Here is a 21,610-nt window from a genome sequence, read left to right on the forward strand (position 1 = left end):
TTTAGGCAGCAATGTCTTGAGAACCTACGCTCATCATTCTTGCTTGTTTTGTTGTTTTTTTGTCAAATTTCGTTTTGAAGAAAGAATATTTGCACGTAGTAAGCAGATTTATAAACCCCTGGTATAGTACAGTTGCAACAATTTTGTTCTTTACATATGTCACCCTTCATAAATATAGCTATACTAAAATTAACCGAGCTTAGAAGGGGACAAGTGGAAAGTTGGAAACAACCCCCAAGGGTTCAGTTGAATTTTCACTTAGGCATGGTGCATGGTAGTCAAAGGTTCGGAGAAACTATTCGACATTCGACTAGAAAATTTACGGCCAAAACCACGTTTTGCTTCGAGTTCGCTTCGAACTTAAAATTCACTAATTGCACATTACTAACGAGACATAACTGTATTTAGACTCAAAGAAGTTGCCAGCAGCCGCGACAATGCACAGAAACCCCACGCCCAGACGGGACAACCTGGAGACAACGACCCGCGCAGAGAAGACTGACCGACAGCAGCCATGGCCCCCTTGGGCAGGTTGCCCAGCTCTGTGCAGCGTCCCCTCCAGTAGGCGCACAGCACTGTCTGCTCGGCCGTCAAGGCCCCGTCGGCAAAGCCGCAGCCGATCTCGCCCAACGAGTGACCCACAATGCCGTCCGGCTCCACCCCCGCCGCCTTCAGCATGGACACCAGCGCCACCTGCGGAAAAGCGCAAGGTCGCTCGTCCTGCCAACCACGCCCAAGAAGACGGAACACAGTCTCGCCTGTCTCATAGAGGCAGTGTACAATTATCTAGAGGGAAAAGTCCCACGTATTTCGGTCGTTTCGGAACGGAGGGGCACAGACGCCGACATCGGTGGTTGTTGTGGGCCCATATTGCTGGCGATGCTTTAGTGTACACAAAGCGGAGACAAAACACAACTTGCAAGCTCTGTGCTTAGTGTTCTAGCTTTATTTTGGACGAAAACACTGGCCTCGTGTATTGTACAAAAACAAAGATGACAAGCACTCTACCAACTCGTCATGGCGAAACGAACACGCCTCACCTATTGTCTCCTATCTTTCTTCACATACCCGTCAATCTCTTTATCTGCCATTCTCTCAAGAACACAGATGTCGACGGTTACGATTTGTCATGTTCTGCTCCCGCCTTAACCCCCGTTGTGCTGCTGTACTCCGGCCAGGGGTAAATTTATGGGTCGGACTTGGGGGGCATTTTGACGTCGCGGACGGATGTGACGTTACGGGCGAAACGTTGCCCGGGTGTATTTGGGTCATCTAATATTCGCCATTTCAAAAAAAAAAAAAAAAAAAACATTTTTTTTCTTCAAAAAGGAGGTGTATATTGTTTGTTTGTTTTTTCATAAAAAAGAGGGGGGGGGGGGGGAGGTTACTATATAATTTTTTTTGAAGATGTTGAAGTTCCGAATTTGATTCAGAAACTCAAAAAATGATGTTAGACTTTGTAATATGGGAAAATATGAGGGCAGTAGAGCAATTGTTCCCAACAGGTTACAAGAGGTTTGGTGATGCCAAACGAATGCCGCATATAAGCTCATGCCAGCAAAACAAAAAAGCATGCTTAAAACACTGGAACATGCGATAGGCTCGTTCAATTTACCTGCACCAGCCGGCGCTGGTGCAGAAAAATGAAAATTTAAAATTGAACGAAACCGACGTCACCCCACTGGTAAATGGGGCGAAATTTGAATGTAAAATTTAACATTGCCTTCATTTACCATTTTCTCAATAACTATTTTGAGTTTAGACATAATAAATAGCACGCCGAAAAGGGCAAAACTTGGGTATTGCGCAAATGTTTTTAATTTGGGTCGCTATAAAAAATTCCGAGGACACCTAAGCACTTCTAACGAGTTGTGAATGCGAAAGCATGAATGTACTTCTTCCGCTCCCTCAGCTTGTCTGCGGTGTACTGGCGTGAACCGCCACGTTTCGCTACTGCCGAGGTTGCAGCCGCCGACGATATCGATGCCTCAGGCGCCGTCATATTCTTCCCCCGTCTCTGACAACACCTGACACGAAAGCGGCGGCTGAGCGCGCGCTCTCGTGAAGCGGCCGCAGCCAATGGCTAAGTGGAGTCGTTTCGCTCAGCCAAAGCGAGAAGAGGAATTTTGTTTTTATGTTTTTTTTTGTTTTTTCTTTTTGCGGTTACAAATTCCGACAGCTCTGCTCCATGAAATAGTTCATGCTTTCGCATTAAAACCGCCCGAGCTCCCTTTTAAATTTGGGCTCTCTATACCGCTGCTCACCTGCACGGCGACGATGGAGACAAACGGAGACACCATTGTCTGGTTGCTGGAGTTGTCGCTGGTGATCAGGTCTACGAGGTCAATGCCGAAGGGCACCAGGAGCTCGTGGGAGCGCCGGATGGAGTCGGCAAACACGTCGAACTGCATCATCTGGCGGGCCATGCCACTCCACTGGCAGCCCATCCCCGTGAAGACGAACCACAGCGGCCGCTTCTCAGATGGGGCATGCTGTACCGTGGGAGAAAGGGGCAACGGTCTGGACGCACACGCAGCTCGGTTATGGTTGCGGATAAAAAAAAAGACTAACGACCACACTGACAGGGTTGCCAGGTGTTTGTACTCGAACCCGCCAAATTTCTCCGGGATATATTCCAAAAATAGTCAAATGTCGATCCAGAAAGGCAGCCCAAAAATAGCCAAAAAACAACGAAACACGGACCATTTGAAACATTTGTTTTAAACACAAAAGACTCATAATACATTTTTGTACATCAAATAGAAACATTCACACCACTATCATCACTAGTTCGCAGAACCAACGGCAGAGCACAGGTACTAAATCTTGCCAGAAAAACCTCTGAAAGAACATGGTCCTTGCAGCACTGCTCTTTGTACTACAGTCCGAATTTAGCATACAAAATGTTCTCCAGCGTTTAAATCGACATCCCGTTTGGCAAGTCCGTCTTTGTGATGATCACCTGGCTGAAACAACACGCGTTCTACTGCAGCGTTGGACAGTGGTAACCTAAGCTGTATTAATGGGACGCTTAGTATAGGGGCTTGGCGACCATAATGACGTTACGGGAAAACTATGCAGGATTAGACACAAAGTATAGGTCCAGGCCAATTAACAGGCAACGTAAAGAATGCACAGAACAGGGTCTGTTGGGGCCGCAAGGAATTGCGCCGTCACTGGTTGAAATGGAGGAATAGCAGCACACGCTTGCAATCGGACAAGATTTGAGGGTAAACAATTGTACAAGGTGCGCAAAGAGCAGACGAATGTGCTTGCTGTCGCATACTTATCAGGGTCAAGAGACTGAAGCGCCAAATGTTTGCGTAACTTACTCTAAAAATACCATATTTGAAAACCTAAGTGTTTTGAGGCGTTTTGGTGCGCCCGGCACGGGTCAGAAATAGACCAATATCAGCCAAATAGCCAACTACCACTTTTTCCCGCCAACTGCAAATAAAACTAGCCCAATTTGGCTATTTATAGCCGAAACTGGCAAACCTGACCACAAAATGTGTGCTGCGATTGTCAGCGGTAGCTGCCGCGTTGTGGAAAGGCACGTTAAAGGCGTACTCCGGCGATTTCTTCATGGTCCCCGATTTGCTTGAAATTTTGCTAAACTCGCCAACAAACATCGCTAAAATAGTATTCCAAATATTAGGTCAAAATAATTTTTTTCGCGAAGTTATTGAATTTACAATGTTAGTCCTCACCGTGTTTTTTAAACTGAAAGTCTCTATTGGCAACAACAAAAATGTAAAAATAGTCAGAGTGCAGGCGAGCTGGTGTAAGTTGGACATGATTGTAAACCTGAGACTGGGGCAGGAAGAGAACACAACAGAAGGTAGTAAAAGAGGAGGCAACGTCTCAAACTCAGCTGCAAAGTTTATTTCGAACACGCTTTATATACCCCATCTCCAACGCCGTCCCTACAAAAAAAAAAAAAAACACATGACAAGAGGACAATGACACCTCGGTAAACCTTCTCTTATCTCCCTTGACCTTGGCTGTGGGACACTCACACAAAGGGTCACATTCTAGCATAACCTCCGCTACCCGGCGAACGTAGGTGAAAACACTACTGAACACAAAGAAAGGGTTTGACCTTCAAAGGTGCGTTACCTCTAACAAATCATTCAGTCCAAAGAAACAATACTATACACTGCTAACCGGCGGAACTGGGGCCATCTCCAAAAATGAGAACGACATTGCCCTCGTACCACGAACCACAAATGGATAACACAGCGACTTTCTCGAACAAGTCCAAGGATACACATATAAACAACACTAATACTACAAAAAAAAAAAAAAAAAAAAAAACTTTACAAGCGTAGAAATTGGTTACATTCGTTCCCAAACTGCAATGACGCCTGACTTATACAGTTGCCAGACTTTTTTATACGAATCGTTTTATACAAATCGTTTTATACGAATCGAATCGTAGTCCAAGAAACGATTCGTATAAAAACGTCTGGCAACTGTATAAGTCAGGCGTCATTGCAGTTTGGGAACGAATGTAAACAACCTCTACGCTTGTAAAGTTTTTTTTTGTAGTATTAGTGTTGTTTATATGTGTATCCTTGGACTTGTTCGAGAAAGTCGCTGTGTTATCCATTTGTGGTTCGTGGTACGAGGGCAATGTCGTTCTCATTTTTGGAGATGGCCCCAGTTCCGCCTGTTAGCAGTGTATAGTATTGTTTCTTCGGACTGAATGATTTGTTAGAGGTAACGCACCTTTGAAGGTCAAACCCTTTCTTTGTGTTCAGTAGTGTTTTCACCTACGTTCGCCGGGTAGCGGAGGTTATGCTAGAATGTGACCCTTTGTGTGAGTGTCCCACAGCCAAGGTCAAGGGAGATAAGAGAAGGTTTACCGAGGTGTCATTGTCCTCTTGTCATGTTTTTTTTTTTTTTTTTTTTTTTTTGTAGAGACGACGTTGGAGATGGGGTATATAAAGCGTGTTCGAAATAAACTTTGCAGCTGAGTTTGAGACGTTGCCTCCTCTTTTACTACCTTCTGTTGTGTTCTCTTCCTGCCCCAGTCTCAGGTTTACAATCATGTCCAACGAAAATGTGGCGTCAGTGGAAGGCAGGGGTTCACTCTTTGGACTGTAGAATTTGTTCCCAACTGATTCGAAGCAGTCCTATGGTGTCAAATGAATGCTTTGGAAGCTCGCTCCAGTCCCCGCGCTCCAGCACGGAACAAATGATTGGCATTTTCTACTGTTTAGAGTCTATTTGCTTGACTGGCAAGCCTGCCCGCCACTCACGTCGGGGTACTGAAAAGTGCGAGCATATTGGAATGTTGGTTTTCGCATCATTTTCCTTTGCCGATTTCACAGTAACTATTAAGAATTTCGTGATACCAAATAGCATACCGGAAAGGGTAAAGGCCTGGGAGTAAGAAAATATAGTTAGTTGAGGTAGCTCAGAGACTCACCGGAGTACCCCGAAATTGGCCTTCAGCAAGTATGCTTGTGTTTGCCATGGGTTCTTTGCGTTCAGTGAAATTGATGTAGGAGACATGTGTGAGGAGATGTGTGCTTTAATGGAAAGATTGCGCAAAATGTTGCATATGTCGGAGGACACAGAGATGTGTTTTTTTTTGGCTGAAACGCTTTTCACGTGACTGCACCTGCGGTAGAAGAAGCGAAAGAATGTATGCAAACTGTTCCCTAGAGCCACGGAGAGACGCGAGAACGGAACCTGGGCGGCGGCAGTGGGGAGGCGAGAAAGCCTGTCCGGACAGCGCGACCTCGTGGGCATTTTGCAACAGTAGCTCCCGGAGGGGGGGGGGGGGGGGGGGGAGGGCAGGGGAGGAAGAGAGGGTGTTGCGGGAGGGTATGTGGATGTAGCAGCAGAACGATGGGGAGGCGAAGAGCACTCTCCCTGTAATCACGTGGTTCTTCGGAAGAGCGGAGGGCTAAAGTGAAAGGGAAGGGGGGGGGGGGGGGGGGGCACAAAGAGTCTTGTTGTTTTTTTTGTTTTTTTTTGTGAGGAATGACGAGGAGAGGGAGAGCAGTGCATCTGCTGTAGAATGGGTTTTTGCGTTCGTATATGAAAATTTTTTGCCAGGAAGGGTCACTATCAGCTACCACTGTAAAACAAGCCTCTGACGAGGCTCTTCCAGATGCCTTTCAAATGTCTTGTGGCGTTTCTGAAACATGCCTTGTACATGACAAACACATGTCTTGCACAGGTCTTATACAAGCCTTGCACAGGTCTTATAGAAGCCTTGCACATGACTTTCACATGGCTTGGAGAACACTTTTTGTGCACAGGTCTTGTGTACAGGATTTGTGCACAGGTCTTGTGCACAGGCCTCATGTGTGCCTCTATTTTTACAGAAACGCAACCTACGACGACCCAATTCCAAAGAAAAATATTTGCAGCTCGCGATTGGGTCCTATTCGCACAAAATCGACTGGTACTGGACCAAACATTCGGCGCTAGTCCCGATCTCGAGGAAAGTGCGATAGACTCGTCCGTTGAAGAGCGCCTCCCTCGACGCAATAGCGCACGGGCTGTGGCGCCTGCGCCCCCGAGACTGGAGGAAGGCTGGGACCCACCTCGACACCCTTGATGGGCTTGCGGGAGCCGTCCACGGCCACCACGGAGTAGCCGCGGAACGGGAACTGGTTGACGCTGGGCTGCCCCACCCGGTTCAGCAGGGCATAGGCTGGGTCTGGTAGGGGTCCGTCCGCCTCCAGCCGGTCCAGGGTGGCCTGCGAGAGGACGTGGGTCTGCCGTGAGAGTTCTCGTCCATGGGAGAGCCCCGGGCACCAAAGTTCAGAATACTCTAGAGGAAACAATCCCGAGCATTTTGGCCACTTCCAAATGACAGACGTTGACATCGACGGTCCCAATAGGACCTATCACTGGCAACGGTTTAATATGCACAAGGAAGCAGAACAACGTCACTTCCAAGGCTACAACTAGCTGTTTCCTAGAGTTATTTTGCGTAAAAACATTGTGCATTGTAAAAAAAATACACGAAGCTGACGAGCGCTCGAATAACTTCAACCCATTTTAGCAAAACGAATGCTCCTAACCTATCGTCCGATTTTTTTTTTTTTTTTTGCTTTTCTTTCGCTCTCTTTCTCATTCCTTCTTGGGATCACCAATGTCAACACCTACGATTTGGCGTACTCTGTTCTCGTCTTTAGCACCAAGGCCAAGGTGGCCCTGCGAAGCGGATTACTAGCTCTTTCGCCAAAAACACTTTCTGGCAACGCCATTGATTTCAAGTTTTTCAGGTTACCAGGTCGGTAGACACCTTCGTCACAGCCAAACACGTCCCAAAAATCTCACCCCGAAGAGAGGACGCCGGAAAACCTCACCGTCAGCGACTCCTGGGTCCTCCCTGCGAGCAGTACCAGGCGGGGCAGCTGGGGCTTCTCCCGGGGGAAGGAGTCCACGTGGTGACCCGGGTTGGCCTCCAGGATTGCGTGCACGTTGGCGCCTCCGAAGCCGATGGAGTTGACCCCGACCAGGCCCCCCAAGAAGGGCGTGTGGCGGTCCACCACCCGAACGCTGCCGTCATTCAGCGACGGGATGCCCGGGTTTGGCTCGTTGAAGTGCAGGTTGCCCGGGATGGTGCCTGTCTCCATTGAAAGAATCACCTTGGCAAGCGAGCAGATGCCTGCAAGGGGACGCCAGAGTCACCAGCAGCGCACGCCCAACCACCCGCTAATATGCACTAACTAGCGAGAACCTTATTTATACCTGCCTATAACTGATAGAACTGATGTATGTTTTCCCGTGTTTCCCTCGTAAAGAATACCGCCACGACAGTAATGCCTCACTCTTGGAACTCTCCGCCATTGTTTTAAAGGAGGCAGGAGTTAAACTGTCTATTTAAGGAAAAACAAAGCAGAACGCATTATAGTGTCCAGTATTGTACTTCGAGCAAAGGGAAGTCACGCCGAAATCCGTCGACAGTCCTTCCCCTCCGATGGTATGCTTGCGATAAATAAATATTTCGCAAAAACGAACCGATGTCCTAGCGGCGTAGTGTCCTGCAAAGAATCTTGGGAACCACTTGGTCAGTTTCCGTCTTGAGTGGCCAATCTCACTTCACGACATCCCTGTCACAACCAAATGTGGTGCTTGCATTTTCGACTATGTGACTTTTCTTTAAATGTTTAATACAGTAGGTGTTCCCTAACCAATATAGACGAAATGTTGGGGCATATTTTCAGGGGGGGGGGGGGGGGATCGTGACGTGTCAGAGAAAACAGGACTACGAAGACACGTGGAAGAACAAGTCCGGGTCAGTTATCCTGTTCTAACTTCTCCTCAATTGACTTCTTATTCGTAAGCTTGTTCAAAACAATCATGAGTATTTAAGATAAGATAGTACCCAGGCAGCACAAAATATTGGGGCGATATTCACCTCGGGTCGGGGAAGTTGTGTGAGTACTGCCGATTTTTCCGTTGCATCGGGAAAATTTTGCCGGTACCATTTTGATACTGCTGATGTCGACGCAATATATGCTATATTGCGGCGACGTAACTATGATATATAGGGTGGTTCAAGTCACCAGGCACGATCTAAAATGGACCGTAAAAATCGACGCCTGCACGTAGCCATCTAAACTTTTCGTCAAAGGTGTACTTCACAGGTCGGTTCCTTCTTGTAAAGTTACAAAGCGTAGTTCTCTTTTAGTAAAAAATAGGGCCAAGAAACTTGCCAGGGTCTACGGCGGGGGGCGACCCAGACGACAGGGTCCACTAGCGGGTTAAAACAGAAGTTCGGGCGAGTTGGTAGTTCATGACGCACGAGGACACAGCGCACCCGTAACAAACACTCAACGTTCACAGTCACACCAAAAGAAAGGGACACTTACACAGCGCTGACTTCAACTCTTTGTATATTCCCGCCTTTTCTCTTCTTTCACGTCTAATGCATAACCTAGGCCTCATCTTTTTCTTTCTTTGCTAAAGGTTAACTGTAAAAGTTTTAAGCCAGAAATTGAAAATTAAAAATTAAATGAAAAATTAAAATTGAAATTACTGTAGATCAATGATGCAAAGCTAAGTAATCCAGCTCTTTTTGTGACAGCGCTATAGATGGATTACTAATACACCTGCCGTTTTGTCTGGCAATGTTCTCCGCTTCTATTATTTCCCTTGTGAGCTGGTCTCGACTCCTTGCCAACACCACACACTTGTCAAGTTCCGCTGTGCACCCACAGTCCCGAATGTGTGTGCCAACATGTCCAGAGTTCTTGTTGATGGTGGACAGGTTGTGTTCTCTAAGGCGGTGGTTTAAACACCTACCCGTCTGTCCGATATATGTTCTTCCACAGGACAGGGGGAAGGAGTAGACCACATTATCAGTGCATCGAACGAACTTATTTCTGTGATTCGTTGTGCAGGACGTCGGTGTTCTTGAAGGAGTGTTTACCCTCTTGCACAGGCTGTAGAGCTTGTTCGGAGCGGAGAAAATAACGTCCGTGCCTACTTTGTTTGCTATTTTCTTGAGGCCATGAGAAAAATGATGGAGATATGGCACAATCACTGGTCTTTTTGCCCTGTCCCGATGACTTTTCTTAATTCGCTCATCATGCTTAAAATCTCTGAAAAGTCCTTCCGCCACTGATATTAACAAGGATGGTGGATATCCAGCGCGTTTTAATCTCGACACTTGCCCATCAAAGCTCCTTTGGATGGAATGGAAGCATGACTTCGTAAGAGAGTTCTTAAGGCACAACCGCGCTATGCCTCTCTTTACGAGTTTTGAATGCGCTGAGTTGAATGGCAGAAGTGGCTTCTTTCCCCTTGGCTCGTAAGTCCAGCACGTATGGTACGGTGACGTACAAAGACGAAGATCTAAGAATCTCAAACTTCTTTCACTTGGAAGTTCGTGGGTAATCTCCAATGGGTTCATGCACCTTTTGAAACTGTTGAGAATGTCTGGTACCAAGGCTGTCAGATTTTGGTCATCGGTGGCGAGGACAATTAAATAATCGTCGACATATCTGAATACTTTTTTAACTTTTGACCCGTCGAGAGTTTGGTTTAAATTCCTGTCAAGGTGTGCAAGATACAGGTCACTGAGGATAGGTGCAATGCAAGAACCAATACACACCCCTCTCTTCTGTAGATACGTATGTCCATCCCAGGTGGCGAAGGTAGATTTTAGATAGATGTCAAGTAAGTTTAAGAATTTGCTTTGGGATAGGCCTGCCGCATTCTGAAAGGCGGTAATGCCATATGTGTCTATGCAGTCCTCAATACATCTTAGGAGATGGGGTTGGGGCAGGGAATAGTAGAGATCCTTGATATCGATGGAGAATGCTCTTAGATCTAGGTCGCTATTTTGATCGAAGAACCTGATGACGTCATAAGAGCTATGAATCAAGTAAGGATCATCGATGACTAGCAGCTTCAGTCTTTCTTGCAAATATACACCTACCGACTTCTGCCAAGTTTCCCTTTCTGAAATTATTACTCTAAGAGGGCATTCCGGTTTATGAGTTTTGGCGCTGAAGAATAATTGAAGGCTCAAGTTTTTGCTGCGTTCAATTCTGGAGCAAAGTTGATTCAAATTCTGTGACTGACAAAACGTTTTTGCTACCCGTTTCACTTTTTCCAGGGAGATCTCGTCGTGGCTGCTGAAGACAGATTCGACCGCTGTTAAAGCTTTTTCTCCGAACGTCTCCTTGTGCATGAGCACAAAACCGCCTTCTTTGTCAGCTGGCATAAGTGTCAGTGAGTGTTCTTTGAGGTATGCTTCTACTCTCTTGATAGGCAGAGGTGTAGCTGAAGGCTTGTAACGAACGAGCATGTCCACTCCCTCGGAGGTGCATCGATCTATCTCGGTCTCTGGAGCTCGTCGCGACACTTGCCTAATGATGGAGAGTAGCTCCGGTGCCGTCTTCTTGGGTTCCACTGCAAACTTGGGGCCCAAGCTTAGAACGTGCCTCACAGAACTTGGTATATCAATGTCCCCTAACGTGTGTACTGGGTTACTTGAAGCCGTTTCTTTCTTGGGTCGGGTGGTCCGGAGATGCCTTAACGTGAGTGTCCAAAGATGCTCAGTCGTACCTTCCGTTAAAGAGGCGTAAGTTTGCCATATTCTTCTGCTGGAAGAAAGAGTGGTATCCTCATGCAGTAGTGAGAACAGGCTATTTCGATAGTGCCGTGCCTGCCTATGCCACTCGGCCTGGAGTATTTTACAAATTCTCTTCCCGTGCCCTACGGATGGTAGGAAGCCTCCGAAGAGGGCCATGACCTCAGGGGGCAACATCTTTACTCGTATGCAGTACCCAAAGGATCTTGCTTGGCAGACACATATGGCGATTAAGGTGACAAGGCCGTTACGGTCCAAGGAATGATGGCTAAAAGGGCCCGATGTACTAGAAATGAAGCTTGTTAAAACAGAAGTTCGGGCGAGTTGGTAGTTCATGACGCACGAGGACACAGCGCACCCGTAACAAACACTCAACGTTCACAGTCACACCAAAAGAAAGGGACACTTACACAGCGCTGACTTCAACTCTTTGTATATTCCCGCCTTTTCTCTTCTTTCACGTCTAATGCATAACCTAGGCCTCATCTTTTTCTTTCTTTGCTAAAGGTTAACTGTAAAAGTTTTAAGCCAGAAATTGAAAATTAAAAATTAAATGAAAAATTAAAATTGAAATTACTGTAGATCAATGATGCAAAGCTAAGTAATCCAGCTCTTTTTGTGACAGCGCTATAGATGGATTACTAATACACCTGCCGTTTTGTCTGGCAATGTTCTCCGCTTCTATTATTTCCCTTGTGAGCTGGTCTCGACTCCTTGCCAACACCACACACTTGTCAAGTTCCGCTGTGCACCCACAGTCCCGAATGTGTATGCCAACATGTCCAGAGTTCTTGTTGATGGTGGACAGGTTGTGTTCTCTAAGGCGGTGGTTTAAACACCTTGCATCATTGATCTACAGTAATTTCAATTTTAATTTTTCATTTAATTTTTCCATTTAATTTTTAATTTTCAATTTCTGGCTTAAAACTTTTACAGTTAACCTTTAGCAAAGAAAGAAAAAGATGAGGCCTAGGTTATGCATTAGACGTGAAAGAAGAGAAAAGGCGGGAATATACAAAGAGTTGAAGTCAGCGCTGTGTAAGTGTCCCTTTCTTTTGGTGTGACTGTGAACGTTGAGTGTTTGTTACGGGTGCGCTGTGTCCTCGTGCGTCCACTAGCGGGGTGTGTTTGGCGTTCGTATTGATAGATGGCGTCGAGAGCAGCGTCGGAAGTTGCAGCCGACCAGCGAAAGATAGCAGACGACACGCAGACGAAATCCGTTAGCAGCAAAAGCGTCGCCGTTATGCAGACGCGGTTTTTACTTTACGTTTTGCACTTATTGTTCACTTTTATATTTTAACCGAAGGTGCATTTCAAAAAGATTATATTCATTTTAATAAACCACGACGGTCGAGAGCCGTCGCGATAAGGAGGTAGCGCCATCTATCAATAAGAACGCCAAACACACCCCGCTACCGAACCCCTGTCGTCTGCGTTGCTGCCCGTTGTAGACCCTGGTAAGTTTCTTGGCCTTATTTTTTGCAGAAAAAGAGCTACGCTTTGTAATTTTACAAGAAAAATCCGACCTGTGAATTACACCTTTGACGAAAAGTTTATAATGCTACGAGCAGGCGTCGATTTTTACGGTATATTTTAGTTGTACCGTAAAAACCGTAAGAACCCTATATATGGTACACGAACCGTGCCTTTCTCTGAATGTCGTTTCTGAATCGACAATAACTGCGCAGTATTAGACATTTTCGGCCGATTCGGAAATTATATTAAAAGAAAGCTGGTACCATTTCGACACTGCCGAAGTCCACAGATTATCTCTTACTCGTATATTGCACCGACGCAATCCTCATATATTGTTTACGCATACCGGGTAACCACGATTGACACGAATATTGTTTATTTTTCTTCCTCCCAAAAAGACAACTTGGAAAGGGAGAGGAGAGGAGACGGGACGACATGAGCGAGAAAGGAGGCATAATGATGGAGAGTGAACCCAACCTCTTTAGTTCAGCGAATTTCAAAACTACAGAGATGTAACCTCACGTGACCAGACTCCTTGGCGCCTTCACTGCCTTCACCGCCGAGTCGGCCGAGGGGGAGAGCAACGTGCACCCGGGGCGTGTTCCAAAATTTACTCGATCCTACTCCAAGGTAGAAGTTTTTTACCTTGGCGTTCTAAAAATTACCCGCGACCAGCGTTGTTCAATCTGTGTTGTCACGTGACACGACCCGCCGGAGTAACTCGGATCCATTTGGGTAAAATTTGGAACACAGCGCCGGGCGCTTCTCCTTTCCTGATCACGTGTTCTTTACACGTTTCGCCCGAGCGCTGACTAACGGTCTTTCCTTGTAATCGTAATCGTAATAATCGTAATCTTTATTGGCTCAGGAGAGCCGTGGCACCGCGGAAAGGCGACAGCCCGTACCATGGAGGCCCGCGGTGCCACGTCTGGTGATGATGATTATGAGATGATATATACAAGGGGGGACGACACGGTCTTCTCAACATCGCAAGCACCGTTGCTTGAAGGTTCGGAGTTTGCCAAGACACTTCTACCAGCTGCAAGGAGTGCCTGGGCAAAGGGTGCTGTCCGGAGCCTTCACCATGCGGCTGGGAAACCCTTGGCGGTTTGATGATGTTCAGGACGACGTGCTCTTCTGATCCGCCGCACGAGTCTTGGAGGTTCGACGGCGGTTCAGGCCACTAGGCAAGCGAGCCAAGGTGACCTTCGGTAGGCTGTTCAATGGACGTTCTGGATGGTAATGCCCTAGCGGTTGATGGAGCGCTCGCTCGCTTTGTTGAAGGCAGCGGCTCCAGGTGGTGGCCCAGTCAAAGTAGACGGCTGCCACCCCCGATGCATTGACGTCCAGGGCTAGAACGTAGCGCCCCGGTCACCCGGTGTAGCTTCCTGGCATCGTCGTCGTCGTCGTCATCGTCGTGATTGGAATCTTTGGTTCCCGACGCGCACGCATCGAGGAACGAGCAAGGCTTGCAGCCGGTGCTCATGTGTGGTTCTTTTGAGAACTGTTTCCTTCTTCCCGTTGTTTTTCTGCCGTCACCGCAGTCTCGGGTAGTTTTTTTATGTTGGCTTGATACTACGGCATTTACGTGCACTCGCGGAACAAGTCCTGCTACGATTTGAGTGACATGTGTGGTAACTAGCCTAAGATGACACTGGTCATTATCGATAAACCCCTCTCTTGATAAAGAGACTTCTCGGAGTTCGTGTTCAAATGTTTTCGTGGCAAATATTGCGGGACGGATGGATACGATCGACAGGTGAGAAACAACTTATTTATAGGTTGTCTTGGTCATGTAGGACGCAAGTAAAGTGCTGCAGTCAATTTTTTTTTTAAATCTCGTGATAGAATGGAATCTGGTTCTTCGGTGTTATTTGTGTGCTGTTACGTCGACATTTGTAAACATGCGTGGTAATATTCTAGTTTTTACTGGAAGGTGAATAACAAGTTTGTGTGATTATTGAACGTGCGTTGTTTGTGCTTACGTGTTCATTTATACTAATGTTATTTTATTGCATTTACCGCGTTTATACTACAATCTTAACTGTATTAAGGTAATAGTATTACTGTATACAAAATAAGTTATATTTAGTTCTAAGGCAGCTCGAGCTTATAGGGAGAAGTAAATTAGTTGACTGTAAATAGTAAGTTTAGTACCCCTGCCACACGGAAAAGTTATATTTTCTTTAACTTATATGGGACTGGATCAGCTCGACATCTTAAGTGGTTATACGAGCGTAGCAAGCTGATTTATCGACCCCATAATGTCCTTCGATCGAAAGTACATTTCTTTTGCCATGTAGCCGGGGTTTAATGCAAGAAGTTGGTGACTGCAAGTGATAACATCTCTTACATGATCGTAAATGACACCTGTCTGGCCGTGTCCGCGTTGACTACGTCTCCCTGATTTTTAACTGCGATCTGTGTTGCTGTATCCAATCACTGCGCGTCTCGCCATTTTGTCGAAGTATTTCTGTGTGAAACATGCATTCCTACAGCAATAATTGCGTGACTCAATGTTTTCGACTTAAAACAACCACATTTTTCTATAGACGTCTTATAGACATACCTCGTGATATTTCGTACCGATTATTTCGCGGTGTAATGTTTTGCCCCTGTAATAAAATGTTTTCTTGACCCGTTGCTACGTGCAGCTTGCATTCGAGCTACCAAGACACGCGTTTGTGATTAAAAGTGCGTCACGACTGTCGATCCACGCGCGTGTCCTCTGTTGGAACTATTCAGAGCGCTCGAGGACACCGGAAAAAGTGAGCCAGCACGCGACCAAAGCATTGGAGCTGCCACGACCTCGGCCGCTTGATCACGAGGTGTGCACTACGAGCAGAAGAGGAGGAAGAAGATAGATGGATCCCGAACCAAACGTTGAAAATTCTGTACCTGATGTCGGACAATTAAATTAGTTCTTTTTTTTTCAGATCAAAGCATCGATCTAAGACAAAAACAAAAAAAGATCCTTCAGCCTCCGCTTCGACGCGCGCCTCTGATGGCCTTCCTTTACGACGTCACAAGAAGAGCGCTGCCACCTTATTTCTAGGAGGTGTTTGTTTTTGTGCTGTTGGGCTGATGTTTGTATGTACCGTTTATCTGTATGTGCTCAATGTATATGTTCAGCTGAGGCTTGTGGTATGCGTAATGTATCTACATGTGTGTATAATAAGGGTGACAAAAAGGCCAGAAGCGTTTATATACTAGAAGCAAGCCGACTTTCAACTACAAAACCCTTTTGATTACTTGAACTGGTGGTAGCAACTTGCATATATCATATATATACACTCTAAGAAAAAAAAATGGGTGTAGTCGGGTGCATCAGGCGCACATGCACCCTTTTCCTGAAAGATGCACCCTCCGTTACCCAGCCAGGGTACTTGTACACCGACAGTGAGTATCCTCCTCTCCCTTAAAATCCTCTAGGTGTTTCAGTGCACCGCCACGCCAGCCACGCGCCCCGATCAGCTTGTGCTTGGATTCCCTCTTGGGGGAATCCAAATAGACTACTTCCATAAAGCCCTACATGCAACACGGCACGCGTTGCACTCTGGGAACTAGTTGGCCAGCCAGGGAGGAGGGTGGCATGGTTTCGGTTTCGATTGACACGTCGAGAGAGAGAGAAGTGTTGAAAGGAAAGGAAGCTTGGAAATTGACACGTCGACAAAAGATTATACACAGAGCGTGGACTATTAACGGCCGTTATCTCATGTTTTCTGGTCCCGAGAGCGTCATTTGTAGTCTCTAAACTAACCTAAATGGCCAGACCTTGAAGCTTTAGACAAGCTCGCGACGTATAGTTTGTCTTAACTCATGCTTGTTGTATTTTTGTACTTGAGCCTTTCTGTTAGCGTTCCAATCGAGGTATGTGGACGAGCCAGTGCTGGGAATCTTAACGCTGCGAAGCTCGGGGATCTTGCCTATGTACGAACCAACAAGCTGTAGCAACCAATAAGTGTGCATACATCGAGCTCGCGCCTTTACATTAGTGTTGTTGATCAGGAAGTTTGTTTGTTTCGTGCGTCCATAGACGAAAAATCACTTTTTGCAATTACTGTTTTTCTTAATGCGCCTGAGTACGCGAGGTAAAACTCGGAGGCGCCATTGAAAAGCTCAATTTTAACACACTTTTAATCTCTTATCTGTACTGACCCGCAGCACTGCACGAAGTGAGGTCCCCACCCGCTTGCATTCCACTAATGTTCAACATGGCGTATGCGCATAAAGTTATCCTGCAATCATATAGGCACATTCGCACATACAGACCATTTTTAGAAGGCAAAAGTCGAGCACTTGTGTGAAGAATGTCGCACCGTTCGCCGGGAGTGCGTCGGACGGGCAAGAACCCCTATGCGGTGCGCCAAACGAACGAAATTATTCAAAGCGCGTTTGACAGTTGCTAATGGCCATAATATTTGTTATGTGTTTGCTTTCTTCCTTCACGAGTATGTCGAGATAATTTCAGACACACCGTTCAGGCACAGATCTTGGGCGTCAGTAAAAGCTTGTCCAAAAAGGCTTAGCGAGGAGTAGGGGACGCTTGTTAGGGACTCCGTCGTAACTAGCCGATCTCAGCGTTTGCAAAAACTTAATCTTCTATCAGCATAAAATTTGAGTGAGAGATATATGATGACACGAGGAAGACATCATAGTAACTTTTGTGCAGTAGCGAGGTCGAATTTATTGCGTTTTCTTAAAAGTTCATGCGTGAACGCTGGGCTCAACTTTGATACTCCTGTGAGAATGCGGCTTGCTTTTTGCCCAATGAAGTAACAAGAAGCGGACGTTTGGCAAACAAAATAGGTGAAAGGCTCCAGGTGAACGAATTTCAGTTCTAGTTCACTGGTACTAGACGGGATTATTGAAATTGAACTCAAAGATGCACTCGTTGGGTGAGGTGACTAAGCCACGTCTTACTACGTTTGCATACGCACTCTAATATCCGGTGTTTCGGGAACCAAGAAAAGTGCCCCGGTCTTCGTTTTGCATCGCTCGAGAAGGAGTGTATTGTACGTTCGTGAAAAGTCAGATAATTGAAAACGTAAGCAGCGCGTTCGGTCGCGGAGTGATAGCATGATGTGAAGCTGCTCAGTCGAAACCGAAACTGAGCGGCCAACTAGTTCCCAGAGTGCACTGCGTGGTATTTCGCCGCGATGGGGCGCGTCGGTTTTGGAAGAAGTCCATTACTGCTTTTGGGTTGAGCAGTTTCTTAGGAAGTATGGAGCTATCCTGTTCACTCGATATTGACAGTAGAGTGGACGCTATGCTTGTTTTAGGCCAATCGGATCTCCGGGTAGGAGCACGTGACTACAGCCTCCAAGCTAGAGATAAGGCAGAGCACGGCGCCTGCCTGAAGGCCAAGGCCACGGATAGCATCCACGGCACTATTAACTTTGGGTCGAACTTTCAAGAGGATATAAGTGACAAAACCTCTCGTTGTGTTCATTGTTGGGTTGCCCCTGAAGATAAGCCTTTGTGAGGGCGCACCCCTTTTGGCGTTGAAGGAACTGCTATTTTCTTACTCCTCTTTTTTTTTTTTTCTCTCCCTAAGCTGAAAGCGTGGAAGAAGGTGCGGAGTCGCCGGACCAATGAACTGGAGGCTTTTTTTATCCCTCGACTATGCTGTCTGAACGCGGGTAACGGCAGGAGCGTGGTCATGTGGTAAACGTTTCACGGATGACGTAGTAGCTTTTTCCGACCTCAGAATGTCTGCTGCTTCCCGGCCTAGTTTCTTGTGTGCTGTGCTGCGACCAGCGGGGCTGCCGTACATTTCGTCCGCGACAACGTATTCGAGTGTACCAAGATTTCCAGTGTCTGAAAAGTCCTACGCATATATCGGCCACAAGTGATTTCTTCAAAAAAGTTCAAGGAATTCATGTGATGCGTTTATTGTTCGGTTCGGCAAATTACTGCTTGTGTCACATCGTTTCGAATCTTCACGGACCCCTTTCTTTTCGTTTTTGTGTGGTTCTGCAGTGCCCGTGTCGACATATATCTCGGATTACATATTTCAAGTCCGGTATTTTCATTGTAAGTGCACTGCAGCCTACTCTTTTGCAACAGTTGACCGTTCCGTTCCGGATTACCTCTAGAATTAGGCGGTGTCTATTGTCTAGCAGGCGGGAGAATAATTTTTCCGAAATTCTATCGGCAGTTGCCCTGCCATTAGCTGTCTACAATCATGTGACAACTGCAGGTAGAATACTGACTTTCTTATTCTACCGGCGTTGTGTGAAAACAAGTTTTCGTTGATACATGTTTTGTAGACACGTTTCATCAACACTAACGTTTCGTCGTCACCCGTTACACGAAATGCACGCTGTAGGGACATTTTGTCGCTCGTGTATCTCTGAGGCGCATGCTTACTGATCCAGCCCACCCGTTCACGCCGCTTCGTGGCGACAGTCTGCTGCGGCTCATTACAAAAATGTTAAACCACCTGTCCCACCCGTACACGTCACTTCGCGGATACATTATTTGACGGCTCATTACAAGAAAAAAAAAAGAGAAGTTAATATAGGAAACCTAATCTGAGCTGTCGAGGAAACGTCGTTCGATGAATGAATGGCGACTGCCGGTGGAATTTCGTGGAAATAATTCTGCCGGCTGCTGGGAGAATAGACAAGACACTACCCAAGACTCACGCTCGGTTCTTGTTCGCTTAGTAATCTTTTCAGTTGTGTAACAGCTTCTTCGTATCTCTTCACATATCACGGATTGCTTGCAAGTTTGTACTTGTTTAGGATATAGGCTGTCTAATAAACTTCTATGAGATTTGAAAACAATCCCGTGTGTCCGTTTACCTGCCTTTTTGCAATCACCGGGGCGCAAACATCTTTTAAGGGTTTCCTTGATGTCTGAAATAGGTTTTTGAAGTTAGTTATGAAGCGGGTGCATAAAGTGGTGTGACCATGCACCTTTGAATCGGGTGCACCTATGTTCTCTTCGAATTCAGTGGGTGTAGAAAGAGGTGTAACAGTACACTATTGAACGGGGTGCTCCTGTGTTCCCTTTGAAAGCTGTAGATGTCGAAAGGGGAGTAATGGTACACCATTGAGCGATTGAGCGGGGTGCATCTGTGTTTCCTTTGACTAAGGCGGTTTTATGAAGCGGTGCAATGGTACACCTTCGAATGGGGTGAATCTGTGCTCCCTTTCATTTCATTTGGTGTAGAAAGAGGTGTAGCCGTACACCATTGAATGGCGTGCACCTGTGTTCCCTTCGAGTGAGGTTTCTGTAGAAAGGGTGTACATGTGCCAGGGTGTCGAACCGGAACCGAACCGAACCGAAAACCGGAACAGAACCGTTATTTTTAGCCGAACCGGAACTGAACCGAACCGAAATCTTCGCCGCCATCTTGGAACTGAACCGGAACTGAACCGGAAAAAAATATTACGGTAACCGGTTCAAAACGGTTCACGGTATTTTTTTTGTTAGTATTACAAATTTATTATTATTGGCACGTGTACTCCTCTACGTATTGATCAAATCGTAATATACAGAATTGCAATGTATAATAAATCCTGGTTTTTTGCGGCGCTTTCTTATTGGCACTATGATTAGCCATGTGTCACAATGTCACGTGACGTCATGATGTCAAGACATGCTGTCAAGTAATGTCACATCACGTGACCCCGTGACGTCACGTGACTCACCGCGTTAAGTCGATTCGAATTGAGGACGTCGCTAGATCTATTAACGTTGTTGATACCGTGACGTCACATGACATCACAACTTCGCACTGAGAGTCACGTGACACCATGATTTACCCGATTGTCATGATCCCGAGTCAAATGCTCTGGTTCATGACAACCAGTATCGCCAAACATTCGGGTAACGGCTCGTGTTCAACTCAAAGATTATGATGGGCCCGAGTCCCACTAGAGCTAGAAACAGAAACAAACGAAAGCGACAAGCCTCAGACACATGCAGCATGTTCGCGATGGTACCTTTATAGACGCTTTCAGGCAGCTGTGCATGGATGCCGCCATAACCGACCTTCAGTTTTTGTTCCCTCTTATATCGTTCGCTCCACTTCATCATCGCCACGGTAGGACGGGTTCTTGCCATTTTGAGTGTTACTGTGTCCTTCTCCCCAGCATAGGTCCTTGTGGAGACCCGTCGACGCCCGCTTCAGTGGCTGGGCACCGCGGTAAGACAAGAGAAGGTCGGCTATGGCGGCTCAATCTTGCGCGCGCTGAAAGCGTCTATACGGCTTTGAGTTGTTCGGTGCTCGCGAAGTTAGCACGAGTGTTTAGAAGCCTGCAAATGGTACCATCGTGCGCATGATACTCGTGTTTGAGCATAGCCTTCTTTATTCTACAAAGCCTGTCAAATCGCGAAATACTCTGGTTTAAGGCTAGCCGCTGTCGTTTGTTTCTGTTTGTCGCTTTAGTGGGGCTCGGGCATTATAGCCCAACTAAAATTATATCTGAAGATCAGCCCATGCTCTCTGCTTTGCCAACCCTGCTTATGACTATGATAAACACTGACGGTGTATATATTAGGATCAGATCACGTGGCTGATAGTTCTAATTGTGAGGTGAGGAGGGGAAAGCTGTTTCATTTCTTTCTTTCGACTGTCTGCCATTTCGCGGAGGGGCAAACTAATGGATGCTTTTGCAAGTTATCAACGTCAAGGATTACAACTTAGCGGTATTTATTAAACTTAAGGTAAAAAAAAAAAAAAAAAAAAAAGATGCTGCACGACCCATTTTACATGTATGCACACCATTGAGGCTCCCAAACATGTTTTCGTTATTGCTGAACTGCCTCAGAAAGTTGTCCCGAGAATAGAAGTGTTAAAGGGTCTAAATGTGACGCATTAGTCGGACGTTACATGGAACTATTAGTGTGTACAGGAGGGATACCTGAAAAGAAAGATCCTAGTGGCCTCACGGGGATAGCCGAACGTTGGCAGCCGCTCTAAGTCTCACAGGAGTGTCGCTCTCAAGTTCTCCAAGTTTCGACCGCCCTGTATTTCGTTTAACCTTCACAGTTTGGTGCAAAGTTAAAGCAAAGAAGAATTATTGTTAACAAGTGACACAAATATAATTG

General features: G+C 46.3%; 1 protein-coding gene across 1 annotated transcript in view; it reads right to left on the minus strand.

The window, feature by feature from the left end:
• LOC8036850 (fatty acid synthase) overlaps positions 1-21,610 on the minus strand; it is a 161,213-nt gene that overhangs the window by 93,576 nt on the left and 46,027 nt on the right. The window contains exons 6-9 of the mRNA XM_029993281.4: positions 7,335-7,636; positions 6,564-6,719; positions 2,265-2,492; positions 504-693 (exon numbers count right to left, since the gene is read on the minus strand). Coding sequence (XP_029849141.2) covers positions 504-693; positions 2,265-2,492; positions 6,564-6,719; positions 7,335-7,636 — 876 coding nt within the window. The remainder of the gene's footprint in view (positions 1-503; positions 694-2,264; positions 2,493-6,563; positions 6,720-7,334; positions 7,637-21,610) is intronic.

The sequence above is a fragment of the Ixodes scapularis genome, unplaced genomic scaffold (genome assembly GCF_016920785.2).
Source record: "Ixodes scapularis isolate PalLabHiFi unplaced genomic scaffold, ASM1692078v2 PGA_scaffold6__148_contigs__length_123643588, whole genome shotgun sequence".
Classification (NCBI taxonomy): domain Eukaryota; kingdom Metazoa; phylum Arthropoda; class Arachnida; order Ixodida; family Ixodidae; genus Ixodes; species Ixodes scapularis.